General features: G+C 42.6%; 1 protein-coding gene across 6 annotated transcripts in view; it reads right to left on the reverse strand.

Moving 5' to 3' along the window:
* CACNB4 (calcium voltage-gated channel auxiliary subunit beta 4) overlaps positions 1 to 23,103 on the reverse strand; it is a 236,566-nt gene that overhangs the window by 34,546 nt on the left and 178,917 nt on the right. For 5 of the 6 annotated variants that reach the window (XM_036074678.2, XM_036074682.2, XM_078070786.1 and 2 more), the window contains 5 exons: positions 13,396 to 13,515; positions 11,401 to 11,523; positions 4,401 to 4,531; positions 1,601 to 1,677; positions 63 to 82 (listed from right to left, as the gene is read on the reverse strand). In XM_036074678.2, the coding sequence (XP_035930571.1) occupies positions 63 to 82; positions 1,601 to 1,677; positions 4,401 to 4,531; positions 11,401 to 11,523; positions 13,396 to 13,515 (471 nt within the window). Of the gene's footprint in view, positions 1 to 62; positions 83 to 1,600; positions 1,678 to 4,400; positions 4,532 to 11,400; positions 11,524 to 13,395; positions 13,516 to 23,103 lie in introns of those variants that run through there. The other variant, XM_078070788.1, reaches the window with a different exon arrangement.

A 23,103-nucleotide genomic window follows, 5' to 3' on the forward strand; every position in this document is an offset into this window, starting at 1 on the left:
GCATTGCAGGCATGTATGGATAGAAACCTTAACAGTAGATTTAAAAAGGAAACACAACTTACCACTTTTTGCTTCTGTTTTGCTAAAAGACAACAATGAGAGCCATATCAAAATATGTAATCTCTGTAAATGATAGTACATGATTTTAAAAGATGGAAGAATGTACCGATTTGTCCCTATAATTCTCATCATCTCACAATTACCCACTCTGCAGAACACTACTCTATTATTTCATTCTGGACAAGACAATTTTGAAGAAAAATGACAGAAAAATGGAAAAAAAAAAAAAAACCCAGACAGTTTCCTCCTTGTACGAATGACCTTATATCCTGATTTCATGATGGGTGTGGAGGGTGCGCTTCATAACAACACCGGAAGTTCTGGGCCAGCCATGGGCCATAGGATGTTCCCTGCTGGACACAGCATACAGTGTAGCTGAGAACAACGTGGACAAATAAAATTTCATAAAAAGGAACTAAGAATAACAATTTGGGTAAAAATGATCCTCACCACAATCACTAGTTAGTTTTGGATTTATAATTTTGATGAACCATGAGAAAATTTTGCAGTCCTTTATGTGTTTGTAAGTTTTCTGCCTACTTTCCAGGATATTGACACATATTTCCTACCATGTTGTTGTTAATTTCAAATAAATTTATAACCGGTTATTCCTGTTCTTTGTTTGCAATAGTGCAAAGCTACAATGACCTAAATGTCCAATAAATGGGGATGAGGCAAAATATTTCGATATCTGATTAAACTGGTTTTGTGGTCATCCAAGTAGGTCCAGTCCATTTGGGGACAACTCAGAGACCTAGTTCAGTTCAGAGACCGGGAGATCAGGAAGGATCCACACCAACAAGAACCCAGTACTCAGAACTACCCCAGAACCAATCACGTTTACTGCAGTTATGGTAGTCCAGGATAGACCTTGGATTTGTCCTTCTGAGTTGGTAATACAGGATGCCTTAATCAGCATCAATTCTGGGCCAGCACAAATTAGACTACAGGAGTCAGAGAATGTGGTAGAAGAAAAATTCCTGCTTGAATACCTCCATAATTACCAAATATATAACAACTCCTGATTGGACCACCACTATCCCTTCATTTCCATTATCTGCTATCCAAATAGAAATGAGGCCATCCAGGCCCATTCTCTGTTTCAACCCTCCCAATCTCCACAGCCCAGGCTGTACCATCCTAAAGTTCCCCATGGAGACTGGAACAGAGCATTTTCTTGAGAGTCTACAACTTTTTTTTCTTTTTAATTGGCCTTCACCATCTTAAAGTCTGTTGGTTTCTTGGGTGGAATAATGAACTTGCTTCAGATTGAAATGCACAATGGACAGTTACTGGCTCTGGGGGGTAAATAAGATTTTTCAAAATTAGATTATAATGCTCTGAGTTTTTAGTATTAATAAGTACCCTTTAAATAGAATCAAATTACTATAGAAAGCAAATGAGCAATGAAATATTAAGTAGAAGAATCTCTTAAATCAAGGCTTTAAATTGTTTCCAAATTAGTAAAAATACTTTCTGTATGTTCAAATAGTAAGAAAGAAAAACATTCCATTAAAAAGAGTTAAACTAAAACCCTCACCTGTTGATGTGGGTGTTGCTCGAAACGTCCCTGATACCATTTCTCCAAGACTTGAAGAAGAGTTTCCACTGGATTTCCTAGTATATAGAAAAGGAACTTAGGACTCATTCCCCAGATTCCTTGCAAATAGAACTTGAGAGTACAAACCTTTCTTTGGCCTAAATCCTACTGAATAATTCAAAACACATAAAATCCTGCTTTGGAGAAGAACTTCAAGATTCTGTCCAAATGTTTTCTTTGACCTATTATTTCTCAGAGAAGGTGGGGAACTAACTGGGACCTGGAAATACTTTGCAAAAGTATCTCTCCTAGTCATTCAATGCAGAAATTAGGCAGAAAAATCAAGGACAGAACCACTCTTGTGAACTGATGCTTAACTAATACCAGTCACCAGTTGGATGCATCAGTTGGATGTCAAACATAGCTCAAAACAAGCTGTAAGAGCTAGAAGAAGCATTTCTTTTTAAAAAGTGATTATATGATGGGGTGCCTGGGTGGCTCAGTTGGTTAAGTGTCTGCCTTCTGCTCAGATCATGATCCCAGGATCCTGGGATCGAGCCTCAAGCCGGGCTCCCTGCTCGGTGGGGAGCCTGCTTCTCCCTCTCCCTCTGCCTGCCACTCCCCTTGCTTGTGCTCACTCTTTATCTGTGTCAAATAAATAAAATCTTTTTTAAAAAAGTGATTATATGGGAGTCAAAATTAAGAGAAGAGGGTAATAATATAATAATATTATTTGTGACCTAGAATGGAAGATTTTTCCATTGGTCTCCTCATGTGGCTTTGGAAGCTTCCCAGGAGCCCACAGAGGCCCTTGGGAACCCACCTTCCTATTTCTCCAGTGTTCTTCCCTCTCAGTGCTTGAGAGTATCGTCCCTAGGTCAGAACAATCCCAATTCTCATCCTGGCTTTGCCAATTGCTAGTTACAGGATCTTGGCATATTATATTTCATGTCTTTGAGCCTCAGTTTCCCTATCTATAGAAGAGGTTACACCTCATAGGGTTGGTATAAAGAAAGTGAGCTCTTGGTTTTACTCTTTTAGTTCAAAAGTACATAATAACATTATTGTTTTTAAAGATTTTATTCATTTATTTTAGAGAGAGAGAGAGTGGGAGCAGGGGTAGGAGCAGAGGGAGAGAGGGGATCTCAAGCAGGCTCCAACAAGAGGTCAATCTCACAATCTCAAGATCATCACCTGAGCTGAGATCAAGAGTCGGACACTTAACTGACTGAGCCACCCAGGGTCCCCAGTACATAATAACATTATGAAATAATAATAATAAAATAACAACTTTGGAAATGATAATAATACATTTATTATTTCATTCAACAAATATTTATTGAGTATCCACTGTTCTAGAAACTAGGAATACAACAGTAGGGGGAAAAGACAAAATCCCTTCCTTACAGAGACAGATTTTAGCAGAGATATCACTATCAAACAGATGAACAGGTAAGTACATAGTATTTCTGACAGTAGTAAGTGCAATGGAGGAAACTAAGTCAGGAGAGGGACAGGAAATAAAGGAAGGGAAGTGGGTACAATTTTAAAGATGGTGGCCGGAAAGGGGTCAGTGGAAAGGTGATATTTAACAAAGATCTGAAGCAGATGAAGGAGTGAGCTGGTGGAAATATGAAGAAAAGGGCTCCAGTAAGAAGAAGTGCAAAGGTCCTGAGGTAGGAACATGTGTTCCTGATTTGTTTAAGGAGCAGCAAGAGATAAACAGTCAACAGGAGGAAATAAGAAGAATTAATAATCAATAATATTATAGGCATGTTAGATACTAAAAAAGATTTATAATTAAAAGTTGGGCGAGGCACCTGAGTGGATCAGTCGGTTCAGCGTCTCTTGATCTCAGCTCAGGTCTTGATCTCAGGGTCATGAGTTCAAGCCCCGCTTTGGGCTCCATGATGGGCATGGAGCCTACTTAAAAAAAATTAAAAATGAAAATTAAAAAAAGTGGGGCTAACTATATTTTTGGGATATCTTATCACTGTTTAAGAAGTTCCCATTAAGACAAAGGCAAAAGGACCCCTAAAGAACAGAGGAGCTTCTGAAGCAGAAAAGGATCCAACAGAAAAAGTTGAGAGTCAAGAGAAAGACCTGCTTCTATTTTAGGTCTTTCAAAAAATGATAATACATATCAAATTCATGCTTCAGTGTAGGTTCACAATATACACAGGCTCAGTATGATTCTGATTTCTCTTTTCTCAGGCTTTGCGTGTATCCCAGGGATCCCTGGGACCTACGAATACCTGCACTCTGAGATTTCTGTGGCTGTTTCATTAGTTCACTAGAGGTTGATTCATCCCAAGTTAGACGGTGTCTCCATCCCATTACCAAGAGATGGCAGATGTCCTGGGTGGAGAAAGGTGTTTCTAGAGCCGGGACGGTGGCACGTGTACCGTTGCATTCCACGCCCACTTGAAAGGGGGTCTCTGAGAGTTAACCAGGAAGGGCCCTGATGCCGGGTCAGGCCAGGTTCCCACCTGTACTGAGAAAGAAGGCCTCATATGACTCGTGGAGGAGAGCTTAATTTCCAAGGAAGGTTTGCTGAGGCCACAGAAAAGTCTCCACTGAGGAATTCGTGTTGATGTCCGTGATGTGAGGCTCGAGGATGCAGTGGGGAGAGTGAACTCTCTGAAACCCCTCTGTGTCAATTTCAGAAACGCCTCATACACAGACAAGTACATTTTACTCCAAAAGCATACATTTTTAACTTAATAAGCAAACTGGAAAACATCATCTTATTTTTCTACCCATCTCCCCAAATAAGTTTATAGAAACAAAGGAGCCTTACCCTCCGTGAAAACGTCCCCTTTTTTGTTCTTGCTGAATCCGTATGTTCTCCAGTCTAAGCGGACTTGGGATGAAGCCAATTTCACAGCCCTCTTTCACCAGCCTTCCTATCCACCAATCATTGTTATATTTCTGGAATGCAGATATAAAACTGCTATCAGTAGTAATTCACTTATCTTCACATCCCATTAATTAATTTCTGAGGACCAGAAGAACCAAATACTGTTTATATTATACTATATTGCATATAAACCCTATTTATATTATATCATACTATGTTATATATATCTAAGCGTCCACAGACTAAAGCCAAAGTCTGCAAACTTTTTACCTAAAGGCCCAGATAGTAAATATTTTAGGTTTTGCAGGCCTCGTGGTCTCCGTTGCAACTTCTTACATCTGCTATTGTCACATGCACATGGCCATAGACAATACATAAAAAAGTGAGCATGGCTCTGTTTCAGTTAGCCTTTTCTTTCTAAAAAAAGACTGCAGACTGGAATCAGCCTGCACACCACAGTTTGCTAATTCCTGGACTAAAGTTGGGTCCTAACCTTTGGATTCCTTTGGTCCTTGTCAAGAAGCCCTAACCAGTTCTTAAGAAATAGATTTTAGAGGGAAAACTATGCATCAATGTAACTGGAACCCTGGAGAACAAGACAGACAAATCTGAGATGAAATACATTCAACTGTCAGTTATTTGTCAAAAGATTTCCGGTAAAGATTCCATAATATTGTCTGTAATCTACTCTCATTGGAGAATTGTAATCTTTCAAATATAGGTTTACAAATTCAGATCCATCTCATTACCTGATGAAAAAGAAGGCTACTCTTACAAAGGTTAAGCATATTGTATATATGTGGAATTTTTGAAATAATCTCCAAATGGCCTGAAGTCCAATAGGAACACCAGGATTTCCATTTACATAAAGTTCCATGACACGTAAAATCAGAAAATAAATCCACGCAGAGGCTTCAGCCAGTATGGGGTAAGACTCTGTGAACATGATCCTATTCAGTGGGTGAGCAAAATACATTTGTAATTACAGATTTGCTGAAGCCTAGATCAGAAGGCATATTTAATCCAAGCCACCTTTCTCAAGGGAAGGTTTCAGGTAGGTGATTTTTAGAAAGCAGGTATCAGTCCTATTGTTTACATCCTCCAGAGATGATGCCAAAAACTTTGTCTTCATCAGTGTTAGGCAAGGTAACTTTCTCATTGATCCAAGAAGTATCTGGATTTTTTTTCCGAAATGAAAAACTATATGTAGTATACTTTGCCTAGCTCAGAGAAAAGTGAAATTTATATGTATACGACACTGACACATTGTGAAGGAGAAATGGTTTCATTAACTCACTGCAGCATGAAATTCTGCATAGCTGTGAGTAATTCTCAGCATCAGCCTCACACTCAAAAGCAAAACGATATGGCTTAGGGATTTGGCCTTTATTACGCACACAGCTCCTGCACGAGGCATGCATGGCACATAGTATGAGACTGCACTTCAGGAATGTGGGTTGAGGGGGACACATGGGTGGCTCAGCCCATTAAGCGTCCACCTTTGGCTCAGGTCATGATCCCAGGGTCCTGGGATTGAGTCCTGCATCGGGCTCCCTGCTCAGCAGGGAGCCTGCCTCTCCCTCTCCCTCTGCCTGCCGCTCCCCCTGCTTCCCCTGCTTGTGTTCGCTCTCTCTGACAAATAAATAAATAAAATCTTAAAAAAAAAAAAAGAAATGTGAGTTGACCTAATATAAAATCTTGAACAATCGAAGTCTTGATTTTTCCCATCTTCCCATCCTGTATTTCAGGATAACAGGCCTGAAATAACAGGCCTGTTTATTTTGGAATCAATAAAAGGCAAGGAGGCCCTTTTAGAATCTTTGGTGCACAGGTCTGGAATGTAAATCTTTTTGTGGTGGGAACAAAGCAGACTATGAGTCAGAGTGTCCTAGGGTTTAAGTTACTTCCTGAACCGTAAGTTAGCCCGCTGGAACACTAATTTATTAAACGGTACCCAAGCGACCTTAAAGGGCTTCCAGAAATGGTTCATGGCAACTTCCCAATCTTTTAGCTTCGTTGTAGAAAGCAGCTAAAGCTCAGTGAGAATCTGGCTCAATGGAAACGACAGTTCTCTGACTACCCAGCAGGAAGTTGCCACATAGATTCAAGAGCTTCACATGCTCATCATTTGGTGAATGTGATAAGCAGACCTGCAGCTTTTCTCCGAGTTTAAGCTTCTCATTACTGAAAAAGTGCTTAAAGCCGTGCATAAGAGATGGCCGTCTAGATGAGAGAGGAGAGGAGAGGCGACAACTTGATTACAGAAATGTGTTCATCTGCGCGGATGCTCCAGAAACGCATGCGAGGGGTTCTGGGAAGGTCACCTTAGTGTTGTTCCAATCCTTCTCATTCTCATTTCCCGAACATGATTAGCACTTTCTCTAAGATGTTTTCTTATCGGATATTTCAAGATCTGAAAACAAGGGCTCTAATCCACGTAGAATTACCAGCTCAATACCATACATCAAACTGCCCGTCTGACAAGAAAGTCACTGATCGAGGAACATATAAATCAAAAAAGCAACCAACAGGACAAACTGAGAATACCGATGGAATGGAGGAAAGCATTAACATACAGCAAGGTTGGAATGTGGGTGTGAGTGGGTGTGCATAAAATCTGTGAGAACTTCTCTTACCTTTTAGAGTTCTGCTTCTCCTTGGAAACAATGGGTGTTAGCAACTAATGAATAAGGTTTGGTCATTTTGGATGGAAATGGTGAGACAATCCACTTAACCACTCAGATGCTAGGGCACATGGTTCAGGCTTGGGGTCCTTGCTTACCAGGCAAATGTGGATATCCTCACCTCATACACCTTGAGGACATGGAAATCAAGTCTTTGCTACCCCAGCTTCCTGTTAGCAAGGCTCTGAACCACGTGTGTCTGCACCCATCCTCTCCCAGCATGTTACAATGAGTAGTGGTCCCCTTCCTATCAAAAATCTTACCCCCCACCAACTTGGGGGTCTGGATCCCACCCTTCTTGCCTACTCAAAAACTGTACTCCTCTGCCTATCTTTCCTTTCCCATCAACCCTCCCTCTCTCTGTTAATATCAGCACGTGCAGGTGCTCCAGGAGCTCCCATCTCGAAAGAAAACTTTTGACTTCACATCCTCCTCAGTATACTACCTGGTCAGTGTCAACTTCCTTGAAAGTATGCTCTACGCTAGCTAAACATACTTCCTAACTCCCCTTCCCTCCTCATCCCCCTTCATTTGGCTTCCAGACAATCGTCCCAATGACTTCCGTGCCGCTGACCGCCATGTTGCCAACCCAACGTCCATTCCTCACTCCTCATCTTAGGGTACATGTCATAGCATTCACCACAGCATTCACTTCCTCCTTTGGGACACACTCCTCTCTTGATGCCCATGCATCACCCTGTCCTGGTTTTCGTCCTGTATGTCAGGCTTCTCCTGTTCCATTTCCTCATTTGTTGAGTCATTTCACGCAGCCCACCTCTGCAGGATGGAATTCCTTTGGGTTTGATGTCGGGCTGCCTTCTCTTCTCCCTCTACTCCCTCTTTAGGTGACTTCGATCATTAACACAGCTTTAAATGCCACACATAAACTAATGACCTAAAACGACATCTTTGGCCCAACCCTTTCCTCGAAGTTCCAGATTCTTATATCTAACTTCTACTTGATATGTCCTTTGAGATGTCCCCTCCCCATCTGTCCTTTCCCCACCTTAGTCTTCTCCATCCCCATTGCTCAATTCACAAATCTTGATTTCCTTGATCATGCGTGATTTCTCACTCACTCTTAGTTTCTTCGCCTGGTCCATCACCACCACTCTTCACTGAATGTCTGCAAAAGATCTCAAATCTGTCTACTTCTTTCCATCTCACTGCTGCCATGCTGGCTCAGTTCTGTTAGAATGGTTCTAATGGTCTCCCTGATTCCATACTTATCCCACCCCAATCCATGGTCTCCACAACAATCAGAGTAGCCTTTAAAAAAATAATAAATTCATCCCACTCCTTTGCTTTTAAAGTCTTCAATGGCTTCTTATTGCACTCAGAATAAAATCTAAAGTCTCATCATCACTTTAAGGTCCTCTTTGACCGTGCCCTGCTTACTTCTACGACTATCTCCTGCTACTAGGTCCCTGGCTCACTGCATTACAGCCATATGGCTTTCTTCTAGTTAACTGATTGTGCCAGGCTTTTCTCCTACCACAGGGCCTTTGCACATGGTGTTTCCTCTCCCTAGAAGACCTCCTCTTGCTCTTTTTAAGGTTGGCTCCTCTTCATCTTTCAAGTGTCTACTTAAAGGTCACATTGTCCAAAAGGCCTTCTCTGATCACCCCTGTATTTAAAAGTATATATAACAGCCTCATCCCTATGTTTTAAATTTTTTAGCATCTGCTTCATTTTTCCCCCCAATTTGGAATTATTTATTTGTTCATGATCTGTCTCCCCACTAGAATTTCAGCCCACGAGGGGAGGGAATCTGTCTTTATTGATAGCTATCAGACAACATCTGCCAGGGCCTGGCACATACTTGAACACAAATGTTCAAGAACTGTATCTTGAATGAATACCTGAACAAAGGAACAAATGTAGATAGAGCCTCACCCAGCTCACATGGGCACAAGGCAAAGACAGACATCTGTGGACATCCAGATGTTTGACCTACTTGCTATCAAGTGGTTGAAGTGTTAAAACTATGTATATGTCTCGGTGTCACCAATGCCATTGTAGAATGCAGAGCTTCAAAGACAACGATTTGCAAAATTGTTACATATTTACCACGTGCATCTCATTTTAGACTGGGGGTAAGTGCAGGTATTTCAGCGATGTGGAGTGATTTTTTTTTTTTAAGATTTTATTTGTCAGAGAAAGAGAGCACAAGCAGGGGAAGCAGGGGGAGCGGCAGGCCAAGGGAGAGGGAGAAGCAGGCTCCCCGCCGAGTGGGGAGCCTGATGAGGGGCCCGATCCCAGGACCCCGGATCATGACCTGAGCAGAAGGCAGACGCTTAACGACTGAGCCACCCAGGCGCCCCTGAGTGATGGGTTTTTATTGACCACACTGCCTCCGGTTTCACTTTACTGTCCCACTCTCTTTTTTGGAGGGGCATGAGGGCTTGCCTACTTTGCCAGTGTATGCCACCAGCCCCGTCGGGAAGTTCCTTGCAGAACAAGGCAGGCAAGACTGTGCTCCTGACTCGGCCTAATCCTTGTGTCCGTCTTCCAGATGCCGTCCCTCCCCTCTACTCCAGCCCTTCACTCAATCTGCGATCCTTCCAATATATTTCACTGGGTTCAACAGCTCAGCATGGACAACATGCTGCAATCTTTCCTATCTTCAAAAAATAAAAAAGCAAATAAACATTTAAAAACACTCCCTCGATTCTATACTACCTTTTTCTGGCTACAATGCATTCTCCTTTTCAACTCAATGCTTTTAGGAAGAGTAAATTGCAATTCCTCTCCTCTGGCCTCCAGGTTATGTGGGTAAAGGCCTGTTAAGTGTCTTGACGGGGCTTTCACAGCACCCCAGACACAGTGTACCTAAAAGCCAATTCACAACCACATCCATCTTGCAGCAAGGCTTCTCCCCTCCCTGCCCTCTTCATACTCCCACCCGCTCATCCCCAGAGTGCCCCCCGCCTTCTTTATTTTAAAAGCTGACACCACCCTCTACTCTTTCTCGTGAGCTGTAAAACTGGCCTTTCTCTATCCTTCCTTTCTCTCTATTTCACTTTCTCCACTAGCGTGGCCCATGTGAAATCTCCCAGTCCTGTCTGTCTGCCTCTTCACTCTCCCTCCAAGCTGATCCCTCTCTCCAGCCTCTCTGCTGCAATCTCGGTCCAGCCTCTGCAACACTCCCTCGATCATCAGAGTTAGTATGCTAAGACACAGGCTGGTGGCACCTGTCTAGTATTTAAAATTCCTCTCCAGCCCACTGCCTGGTGACAAAGTCCAGGCTTCTTGTCAGGGCCAAAGAGGTCCTTTCTTATCAGGGCCCTGCCTCTGTGACCTGGCCCATCCCCTGGACCACTCCCTACCTCCCACCCTCCAGCCAGGCTGCACTGCTCCTGGCTGTTCCTTCTACCTGATCCACCCCCACACCCAGCCAGCCTGAACTCCCTCAGGCTTCACCATTTCTGTAGAGCTCCCAGCCCCCTGACCCTCCTTTCCCCAGCCACGTGGTCCCTTCTGCTCTTTCTTCAGGTTCCCACAACAACTATTCAATTTTTCTACAATAGAACTTGTCATCCAGGGCAGAAACTAGGCACCTGCCAGTGTTTCCCCCCAGACTCAGAGGTCCCGGGCAGCGGGGACAGTGTGCCTTCATCTCTATCTCTCGATGCCCAGCACAATGTCTGAGATGAAGTAGGATTTCAATTTAGGTTGACTAAATGGAAGTTTTTGATGTCATCATTCCACCTTTCAAGTTGCAAGGCCTCAGGTCCTCCCTGTACCTCTCGATCCCTTAAGCTTTCTGTTTCCCAAAGTCCTCTGCCCTCTTCTTAGCTTTAACACTTTAATTATTAATTATACTCTCTAGTGTTGGTTCGAAGGTCAAGGTCCACAGGATTACAGCAGAGATATTTATAACTACAATATCGCTTGTAAATGGTCCCTCATGGGTAGGTGCCATGCCACCAAACTCATGTTTCCCTAAGTTGGATCTGCAGACCTGTGGCTCTGCAGTCGTACAAGGTGATTAAAAGGTGACCAGGGGACCACAGGTCTGTCCTAAATCCACCCTATGATGACGGTGATCCAATGTTTTAAATGTGTGATCATGCAAGCAATGATCTCAGTCTTCTAAATCTCAGTGAGAATCAATGGATTTGGAAAGCCCAGCAAATTAAATGAGGTAACACACTGACAGCTCCTCAGGGCTCCTCTTGGTTCAGTTTGGTTCAGAGCCAATCCCGGCTCTCGCCTTATGGCAGATTAAGGGATGCAGAGAGTCCTACATTTACCTCTTTAATGTGGAGAAAGTCCTTGGCATCAAAGGAAATGGCCGTGCTCGGAACAGGCACATCCTCATCCAAGGCACCACAGTAGCTCACGTTCGTCTTCACGGCAAATGCTACAGGCTTGGACTGGGGGCAGAACCATGGCACAAGGATGGAGGAAGAAGACAGAGTGGGATTTTTCATATTGAAAAGTATAATAAGATAATTGATAGTACCAGGCAGGAAGGGAGACCACTTTCCAAAGAGGTGTCTCAAATGGGTTTCACAGTCCCTGGCAGCATAGAGAAATCTGCAGTGATGACTCTAAAAATGATTCAACCCAATCAGCCTAACCATTTTCCCCCTCCTGTGCTACTTTCCAACATCCCAAACAAAGAATCCTACCCTACAGTGCTGGGGAGGGATGCAAAGACAGGAGGGAGCTATCTGCTTTGCCCTCTGCTCCTAAAACTTATGTTTGCTATTTTAAATGATGATAGGTGCCCTTGGGATACAGGAAATGTGTGCTAGGTCTTAAATTAAAAGGTGGTGGTGGAAGTAAAATAAATATTTTTTGAAATAGCCTCAGATCTGTAAACCTGTGGAATCCCACTCAGTAGAATGAATACCTTGTCCTGCCAGGAAAAAGAAAGGCCAGTTAAGGGTAGACCAGAAGGACGAGCACCATCTTCTCCCTAAGTAACAAAAGCTGGTTCTGAAACTCTTTTTAGGCAAATTCCTCCTCAGCAAAGTGCTCTTGGGCGGGTGCAGCCTCGCAGAAGCTAAGCAAACCAGCAGCCTAAGCTAACGGTGCTGCTGGCTGCCATTTGGGTGACCACAAAGGCCACAAAACACTCTAAAAGAAAACTAAAACAAAAATTAGCCACAAGTGAGAACACAAGGTTCCTGCAATCCTGGGCTGCTTTGTTAGTGGCTCATTTATTCGTGCTGAGAACATGACCAGGGAGCAAGAGTTGAGGCAAGACCCCAGTTAGAGTCTTACCCATGTCCCTTCACAGGCACTGCCCCACACCCCCTTCAGCCAACCAGACACAGATAACACGTGTCACAGCAAAGGAAGACGCCTCATTATTGACATCGTTCCCCTCTTACTGCTCTTATAAAGAGTTATAAGTTATAAGAGTTTACTGTAAAAACAGAAAAAGGAAGGAATTCATATTATTTGAGCTTCATTTTTTCGTCTAAAAGTTAAAAAGACTGGATCAATATGCCTTAGGAGTCGTCATGGAGGGCAAAGAAGAGAGGCTGGCCACAATCCCCGTCTTATATTTTGTATAAAACTTCATTTGATAGAAGGAGTCTATGCTAAAACAAACAAACTAACTAACTAAAAACAGTTTGAAAGGCATAGAAGAGGAGATCTCTAGTGACTCTTCTAGTTCTAAGATTCAAAAATGCAGTTTGCTCCCTATTGCCCGCTCTGTAGGTACAGAGATCCCCAGGTGGGGGTTCTCCCTCTGTGGAATATCTAAAGTTCTGTTTTGGCAACACCTCTGATTGCTCAAATTTGCCGAAATGCTAATAGTTGTTCACAGCTCCAAACCGCATGCTGAACTTGAGGTAGGAGACTGAAACCAAGAGGGGAGCAGTAGAGAGACCCACGAAACAACAGTGCACGAGTAGCCCGAAATGAAGGCTGATGGCACAGAGAATGAGGGGTAAGGAATGGGCAGGACAACCCGCACCTTAGAAGGCTCTCTGCCAACACTGGCAGTGGCAAGCTTAATATTAGCCACAACTGTGAAGTAGGAAGGTGCCCAATAATTCACCACCAAAGCTAACACAAAGGGTGAGGGGTCAGGGTCTCAGGAAATGGCCCCCCTGGGAATGGTACGAACCTCTCTTGGGGGGTGAATGGGTCAGGGAGCCTTACAATCTGGTGCCTTATCAGGATGATCATTAAATGACTGTTCCAGAGGAATCTGAGGCAGGGGATGGACAGCTGATACCTGTTGAGCAACATGCCACTGTGGAATCAAAGAGGGGCAAGAAAATCACCTTTGCTCTCTCAAGCTGGATAGCGGCTTGTTGTTCTCTCTCCTGCCGAATTGCTTCCCGATCCTCTTCCAAGGAGACATCGGAGTCAGACGGCCTGCTCGTGTAGGAATCCGCTGAGCCCTGGAAAGGACAACCCAGAGGGGTTTAAATGAGGTGATGTGGAGCTTCTTCAACTGTCACATCCATAAAGCATCCTGGAGTGAGTTGTCTTCATTTGCGTAGGGTTTAGTGCACGCACTCTGCGCCCGTGTTGCAGATGTATGTTCAGACGGCAGGATATAGTTAATTATCTTAGTAATTCAGAAGGTAGCAATGTTGTGAAGGAAAATATTTTGACTAGATCAAGCGCTAAGAAGTGAACTACAATGAAAATTATGTGATATTCAGCTCCAATTCTTCTTGTTTCATGCTATCTTTTATATTAAGCCCATATTCATTTGTGGACCTGAAATTTCATTCCATTCTCCCTTTTATATATACATCTAAAGGAAAAAGAGACTCTGCATATGATAAGAGCTAAACTCTACCCATATCTTGGGCTACAGAAGACCAATTTATCTAAGATTTCCATACAGCAAAGCAGAATCCTGCATTAGTAAATGAGTTTCCAGTTCTAGTATCCACACCATTGAACTCTTTCACTATTAAAGCTTCAGTCATTGGGACGCCTGGGTGGCTCAGTCAGTTAAGTGTCCAACTCTTGATTTTGGCTCACGTCATTGATCTCAGGGTTGTGAGATCGAGCCCCACGTCGGGCTCCATGTTGGGTGTGGAGCCTGCTTAATAATCTCTGTCTCCCTCTTCCTCTGCCCCTCCGCCCCTCTCTCCCTCTCAAAACAAAACAAAACTTCAGTCATTGTCCTACAATAGCCATACCTGGTCACTATGGCTACCAAGCCATGAACCTTAAAGATGAAAACAAGGATGTCCTCAACGGAAGCACACATCTAGGAAGGCTATTTGAACAACACTGAGATCCAGCCTGACAGATGTGGCCAAGGTACTGGGGGCGCCCAGCATCACTCGGTATTCATGGTGTAAGAAGAGATGAAAACTACAGCAGCTAGTTAAAAAGTTAAAAAAAATTCCTTTTAAGTTTGCCTTCTGGTTGCTAAAAGAACGTCACCCTTACGATATCCTCAAGCTGGCATTACAAGTTGATATTTGCATAGATGATGACATTTACACAGCAGCATTATTGATAGAACTGATGTATTTGGCACGTTTCATAAGTCATGCACAGATTTTGAAAAGCATAGACCTATCCATATAGCTGAGAATCTGCTATCCACTGCAGAAAAGAACTCTAAGAATGGTTGACTGCTGAAATGGATCCTTTGAAAGTTTTCCTAAACTTAGAAATGTTAGGGTTAGCACAGATTTCCCTGGTGGCCTAGGACAGTAACTCCTGGTGAGAGGTTTTATCAGAACGCCCAGTAGAACCCTGGTTCTTAATTCTGCTTCTGCAACTTACTTTAGAAAACTGTATGCAAGTTACTTCGGCCACTCCAGACTCAGTCTCTTCATGTGCACAATGGGGACACCACTTACTTCAAAGAATAACGAACAGCTAATTGACAGCCTTCACTATCACACCAGCACAAGAACTAGCTGCTTTGCACACCTCATCTCTCTGAATCCTTGTAACAGTGTAGAAGCTTCGATTCAAACTTGGGCAGTTGAACTTTAGAACCAGCAGTTTGAAACCCTACACTGAGCTGCACTTGATATTAAAATATTTACTCCAGGATCTTGGCACATGGCAGGTACATAATAAATGGCCATTCTCATCCCTGTTTCCTAGTCCGGAGAGCTCTACATTGATTTCAAAAAAAATTAACAGACTCTAATCATTTTTTCAACTCACTTATATATGCACAATAGCCCATCTCAAAAAGTATTCATTTTTCTTATTATATTTGTTGCCAAGAAAACACTATGTTTTTTTCCCAGCTTTACTGAGATATAATTGACATATAACAACATGTAAGTTTGGGGTGTAAAATGTGTTGATTTGATGCACTTATATATTGCAAAATGATTACACTATAAGTGTGATAACTACAATGTGCCCAAATCCATGCACTTAATGTAGCACTTTTGAAAGTGCCCTTTATAGAAGAAATGGATTTGTTAAACAAAAATTATAACCAAATTCCTCTGTGCAAAAGTACTGGGGGAAAATCTGGACCTACAAAATGGATCAATGCAAGGTGACTGACTATTCTATAGATCCCTCATTGCTGAAAAAAAAAGCTACCTTGAAGTCCTTTTAATGAGTTCTCTTAGAACACAGCTTTTGTCCAAAGTTAGGTATACCTGTAAAAAATCCAGAGTAAGAGAGAAAGGAAACAATGTTTCTAAAATATATACGAGAACAGTTTTGAGTTAGCGCGAGGTGATGCTTTGCGGCAGTATGATGTATGCTGTAGATCATTTTAAGACACTGGACTGGCTGTGTGCCGAGGTCTGGACCGGCACATGATTATGCTGCGTGAAGTCAGCAAGGAGGCACTTGCCGTGTTTTGCAAACATGTGCTGAGGAGGCTGGTGACCGTGGTTCAGGAGCAGGCAGGCTGCCTGCTGCAGCGGTGAGGCAAACGACTAAAATAGGCAGTCTACTGTTGACACGAGGAGACAGCTCATTCCCGAAACTATCTTAACGACTTTTCATCCTGGCATTCCATCATCTCTGAGCACACAAGAAGCAACTCAAAGGATTCCTGCAAATGAACTTGATTTTGAAATGTGAACAAAACGGTGGAAATTTCAGAATTACTTAATAAGTTCTACTATTGCCAAGTACACATAAAAGCAGAAGTTTCTGTTTACTTCCCTGTTTCTGAGACTATGGGTAGCGGGAAAGATAAAGCACTAGGATATTCGTTTTCATAATCCCAGGGTTACATCATTTCGACATTTACTCTGGTTTTTCTTCTTCTTTCTTTTTTTCAATGCCATCTACATTGCTTTGAATAGGAAAATCACTGCTGCTGTCTTTCAGGGTCTGGGGAAAACCAAAGTCCACCATCAAGAGCCCAAATTTGGCTCATGGACGTGTTCTGCTGGCTTGGCAAAGAAATGGTTTCTTGTTTTTATTTATTTGTTTTGTTTTGTTTCAACTGGGTGAAAGAGAGTATAGACATAGCCCAGGAGAAAGAAGGAAAAGAAAACAAAAAGGAGCTGAGTGGTGTACAAAGGTTCAGAGAGAAGAACAACGAAGCCACAGAGCAGCAAGAGGAGACTGCCTGGGCCAGACCAGAGGAAGGATCTGGAAGGGAAGGGGCTATCGCAGGCTTGGTAAAACTGAGGGCTGGAGGGGGCGGGCTGCCAGAGAGCTGGTTACACATTTACGACCAGGCACAGGGAACTGGCAAGAAGAGAACAAGGTGGGCTGCCAAGAGGATATAAGTGAACATGTAAAGGTTACCAACTCTGGCAAAGGCTGGAACATGCAGCCCCACCAGCTTTCCACCCTCCAGAATTCTATGTCATAAAATGGGCAAACAGCAAGCTAGCCAGCTTATCGGCTGAGCCAAACCTGTGCAAGAGGCATGACAGAGGCTAGCCTCAAAAGTTCCTAAGCAAACACCATGGCAAGTCCCATCTCGGTCTCCAATGAACCAACTAAATCAGGAGAGAAATGGAAGCAACTGCCATAAGTCTCTTCATAAATATATGTATATAGACAGATGTATATGTATATGCTTGGATGTCATTTTTTTTTTTAAAGATTTCGTTTATTAATTTGAGAGAGAGTGTGTGTGAGAGAGAGAGAGAGCATGAGAGTGGGTTAAGGGGCAGAGAGAGAAGCAGACTCCCTCCTGAGCAGGGAGCCTGATGTGGGGCTTGATCACAGGACTCTGGAATTATGACCTGAGCCCAAGGCAGACGCTTAATCAACCCAAGCATCCCTCAGGGATGTCATTTAAAAGCCAAAACATAATGGATTCTAGTGAACATCAAAAGAAAGAGAGGCACCTGGATGGCTCAGTCGGTTAGGTAGCCGACTCTTGGTTTCAGCTCAGGTCATGATCTGGGGGTTCTGAGATGGAGCCCTGCATTGGGCTCTGCGCTCAACAGGGAGTCTGCTTGAGGATTCTCTCCCCACCCCCCTTGCCCCTCTCCTCCCACTCACGCTCTGTTTAAAATAAATAAATAAATCTTAAAAAAAAAGAAATGCAAATCTTTCCATTAACATAAGGCTCAGACCCGTTTTCCGCCCTTTTTTCAATATTGAAAACAGACTCGTGCCTTTCATGAATCTTGAGTACAAAATACAAAACACTGATGGAAACACTGGAAAATCAGTTTGCTGTTGTCCTGGAAGAAGGAAAGTGATCCCGAGTCGAACAATGGAAGGGCTTCTTCTCATTCCCAGAGGCGGGGCACGACGTAGGGGAGAGAGCAGTCATGGGCTGGGGGGCCAGCCAGTGCTGCGTTGAACACTCTAGCCAGTTTTTCCTGGCTGTGGATCTTGGGCAACTTATTTTAACTTTCTAAGTCTCCATTTCATCCCCTGAGAGATGAGGATAATAATGTACACCTTGTAGAATTTCCCAGTGTTTGGTTTGAAATGAAACCTCACCTTTTACCACCATTAGGGAAATTCAGGGAATGCCAGCAACTAATCTTTGACTCACTAAAATTCTGGCAGCTTTTCAGCATTAAATTTTTGGCTGCCCCAGGGTTTTAGGATTTACATCTTGTTATTTAAAAAAAAAAAAAAACAGCATTACTGAGGCATAATTTATATATCATTAAATTCACACATTTTAAATGTACAATTCAATGATTTTTAGTAAACTTACAGAACACAATTTAAACCACAATCTAATATTAGAGTATTTCTACCACCTCCAAAGAGACCTGTGCCATCCCCAGTCCCTCTCTAATCAACATCCACTTACTGACCCTGTCCTTTCAAAATTGGAATATACTTTCTCTTTTTATAAGAAATTTTAGTTATGTGTATTTTATTATTTTACTCTATTATTTGTATTTTATTGTTGTATTTTATGACTATTTTAATATTACGTCATGAAAGTAGAGTAAGGAGAAGGGAGAGTTCACAAATGTTTTATTTATTTTATTTTTAAGATTTTATTTATTTATTTGAGAGAGAGATCGAGAGAGAGCATAAGCAGAGAGAGAGGAGAGAGGCAGAGGGAGACGGAGAAGCAGACTCCCCAGTGAGCAGGGAGCCTGATGCGGGCCTCGATCTCAGGACCCTGGGATCACGACCTGAGCCAAAGGCAGACACTTAACCGACTGAGCCACCCAGGCGCCCCCAAATGTTTGATTTTAAAATGCATTAATAGCAGAACGGAACCTTGTTCTTGCTGGAACTTTCGGGCTTCAGGCTCAGGCAGTCTTGGGCCTCTCACTTGCTAGCTCAGCTGTCCATTCACTGAACACTAACCTCTGGTCAGGTCTGCAGTGGCTACTGCATGAGAGGAGAATGGCTTAACCATCTGAGAGTCTTTCCTCGTTTGAAAAATGGAAATGAAACCCTTCAGGGTTATTTTGGAGAATTAATAAGATACCATAGTACAACATAGTATACAAGCATAATAATGGCACATACTAAACCCCTGCTGTCCGAGAGAACTTCTGTAGTGATGGAGATTCTCTTTATGGGTGCAATTCAATATGGTAGCCACTAGTCACAGGTGGTTATGGAGCACTTGAAATGTGACTAGTGAAACGGAAGAACTGAATTTTTTATCTAATGTTTAAATGCTTAAATTTTATTTTACTTCAAATAATTTAAATTTAAATACCCACACATAACTAGTGGCTACCATATTGAGCTGTGCGGGAGCAGACATTCCAAATGTCAGTTTCACTTCCAGATCAGACAAGTGAATGCCCAACTTGGTGTAAATTTGGTATTTTAATAGTTGTACTAAGTGGACTAAGTGACGATGGAATGTCCAGAGAAACATATCACTCCCAATAGATTTGAGTTTGTTTCTCTCCACCGAGTTTGCAATGACTTAAACGATGCACTTCTCCACACTGCAGAAGGAAAAAACCCTTACTTGATTATTTTCCCAGATTTCCCAGGGTAGATGGGTGAATAGCCCACTCACAAGGCTGCTCTAAGCAAAAAGGTCTCTTAGGCATCCTTTATGTTTACAGTCCAGCCCCGCTTTCTTACAGATACTTTCTTCTCCTTCACCCCCTTCACCAAACATGCCAGAGCTTTTGCTAAGGCACCCAGCCTACAAGGGTCCAGGCTAGTCTCCAAGGCGATGTCTGGTGCAGAAGCTCAGTTTTGTTGAAAAGAAAGACACTCTTGCTCCCATCAAAATCTATCTATTCTTTGTTCCATGATTTTAAGTTCTAGGATGGTTGGTTAATTGACCAAGGTTTATGATTACTGGGTGTGATGTTAATGGTTAGCCATCCCAGCCCCATAACATGAGTTTGGTGTTGTTTTTTTGTTTTTTTGTTTTTGAAGAATTGTTTTCATTGCCTTAATCCAGAGCACTGGATAGTGTGTGCATTCTCAGCACTTTGGCAGAACAAGGAACTTTTGAAACTATACCTTAGAGATGACAATTTAACTCTGCTTTAAGGTACCTTGTGCCATTTCTTGTAATTAGGAGGCTGGGTGAAAGAACGAGGCAGCTCTGTGGCCCACTTCTGCTGGACCTAAGACCTGAAGGTCAACCCCAGCCATTAATCTAAGCTTCGTTTGGGGGCTTCAAAGAGCAGTCAAGGGCAGCAAAGCAGTATGCTCTGAAGAGGCCATAAAGGGAAAGGAAAGAGAATAAATGCTTACTCAACCCTTACTTTTATGTCCAGACAGGGAAACTAAAGGGACCCCTTGCCTTCTTTTTTTTTTTTCCTTTGCTCCTTTTCCAACTTCTATTCTTTTTTTTTTTTAAGATTTTATTTATTTATTTGACAGAGAGAGACACAGCGAGAGAGGGAACACAAGCAGGGGGAGTGGGAGAGGGAGAAGCAGGCTTTCCGCTGAGCAGGGAGCCCAATGCGGGGCTCAATCCCAGGACCCTGAGATCATGACCTGAGTGGAAGGCAGATGTTTAACAACTGAGCCACCCAGGCGCCCCTCCAACTTCTATTCTTGCTAGGGCCTGCACCCCCACCCCACTCTACACCTGCCTTGTAATGCAAACAGCATACTTCCTCCTTGTAAGGGACAAAGAAATATTGCTATCTTTGGAGTCTTCCAGCACAATAGATAACATCTAAGGAGTGACTAGGTAGGGTCATCTAAACGTTCTTCAAGACCACTGACTCCAAAAACCTTGATGCCAAGACCCCTGGCTTCAGGGAATGAGTGACTCATGAGGGACAACAGGACCCTGTCCTTGTTCTGGCCAGTTCCTGGATGCCTAAGAGGCCATGTGCACCAGACCAAAAGTGACAATAAAAACCCACACCCCAAGCAAAGACAAGACTCATGCTCCTTTCCTTTCCAAGCCTCCCGGATGCTCTGTCTATATTTCTCTATATATACATGTATCTTCAACAAACTCTGTTTTCACTTCCTCCTGGCTCATATTTGATTTCCATCCTGCATGAACCCAGCCTACGCGGCACCAATGTGAGTTATTAATTTACGGACTTTATATCATCCCATCAACCCTATGAAGTAGGTTATGATTATCCCCATTTTACAGATGAGGCATTTGAAGCTCAAGACAGGCAGTAAGAACCTTCCTCCATGCCACTATCACAGGGAGCTCGCTATGCAGCGGGCAGGAGTGTGGGTAGAATCTTTTAAAAAATTTTCCCCTACAAAATCAGATGCAAAAACTTATGTCAAACATTTTAGTTGCCTTCAGTAAAACAAAACCCCATTCTACAATATTTCAACACTGACCATAGACTAAAATGTCCCTAATTTAGAATGATGGAAGTAGGTAAAGAAATGGCAATCTGAGATCATGGAAAGTGAATTGCAGGCTGCTTCTCAATAGACGTGTTTGCCACGCGGTATCTCTAGATTATCAAGGCTTTGATTTGTAGATTTCTTTGAGCTTCTGCTTTAATGACAGGATTTCTGCACAGCATTTTAGTTATTGATAGGAAATTTTCAGGTACCTCTGAGTACCTTAAAGTAACTTAAAGGGTCACTCCCCCAATTGTGTTTACACTACTTACGTACAGGCTATTTCTTGTAATTAAATTATAATTATATACAAACTTATAGTTAAAAACAAAGTGCCGGCTTTGTCTGAATTATCTCATTAGTGGAATCCAAATTAACAGGTTCTATTAGAACTGTTTTACGTAACAGTTTATTTAAAAGGAAGTAATATTCATTTAGAAAACTTAACCAGCCTCACCCTTCTTGTTCTGTTGACTAGTCTGACAATGGCCATACTTGCCTAATTTCGGATTGCTATTTCTTTCAATTGCCAAGAAGACCCATTAATGGAGGTACAATCACTACAGAAGAATGTCAACTGACCTCACAAGCACAAAGAGGGAAGTAACAAAAAGGCCCAGATGGAGATGGAGGGGAAGTCTCTATCAGCTGAGCCATTAGGTGCTGTGGGAAAGGAGAAGTTGAAATGTGGGCTAAAAGTAGATTTGCAATTAATCCCTGCCAATGGTGGTAATGGGGAGGCAGATTCTTTTTATATTGGGGGTACTATAAGAACCGCAATTTCATGTGGTTCTACTTAATATACTGGGAGAAGAACAAAAGATAAAGATTACTTCATATGGATGCTATCTGGCTGAAACGGCTTTGATAACCAGTGCATAATATTGTACAAATATGTAAGAAGTGTGACATCAGTGAACACAGTTAGCAGTAAATCAAAACCCTTCTGTGAGACTGAGGGGTAATATAAGTTGAAAAAGTCATGATTGGGTTTTTTTGTTTATTTTTTTTCTATTTCGTTGCATCCAGTAAGAAACTGTACCCTAAAGGTAGGCATGATGAGATGATGGAGCTCACTCTCCTTATGGGAAAGGGAAAGTGATCACCTGCTGGGAAGGTGGCTTCAGGCACAGGCCACAGAATAACATCATGGGACACTGAGCAGCCACCCCAGGAACCAGCCCTACCTGGTCAGAGTGTACTAAGAGCTTCTGACCAATTCATGTGACACAGGTGAGTGCCTTGCCGGCTACGCCTGACTAACCCTCGCGCTGGCCCCTGTCAGCAGAAACCTGGGCACAAGTCTTCATTCAAGGGCAGTAGCTAGAGCAGCACTAATCTGGTTTCAGCTGAGATGTTAAAAAGGAAATGACGGTATTTGCTCAGGAAATCCTGGATATGCTGCTGGTAATGCAGACCTGCACACGGATGAGGGAACTAAAAGTTTCTTGTAAATGTGGACTTCTATGGCCCTTCTGGAAGAGTGACTGAGAAGTGCTTCCTTCTCATGTTGTCCCAGAGTGGTCTGCAAAAAGTAGCCCACAAAACTCTACTTTTGTGGTCGACGTTTGAGTCATATTAGAAATATGATAGTAAATATGCTTCTCCTAAAAGTAGCTTCAGGCAATCACTTACATCTTCAAAAAAAAAAAAAAGACCTTTCCTTCTGGCATTTAAAGGGAAGGATAGGTTGGCTTAGAAGAGAAGAAGAAAGTGTGGAAAGGACTTACACCTCACCTGTATATTATTTCTGGAGCCTCCAAAATTGATGAAAAATTACCTTTAATTCGCTGGAGATATTTTTTATTCATTAAGTTTCTCATTGAGTGAGTGTGTACTGA

The sequence above is a fragment of the Halichoerus grypus genome, chromosome 4, assembly GCF_964656455.1.
Source record: "Halichoerus grypus chromosome 4, mHalGry1.hap1.1, whole genome shotgun sequence".
Classification (NCBI taxonomy): Eukaryota; Metazoa; Chordata; class Mammalia; order Carnivora; family Phocidae; genus Halichoerus; species Halichoerus grypus.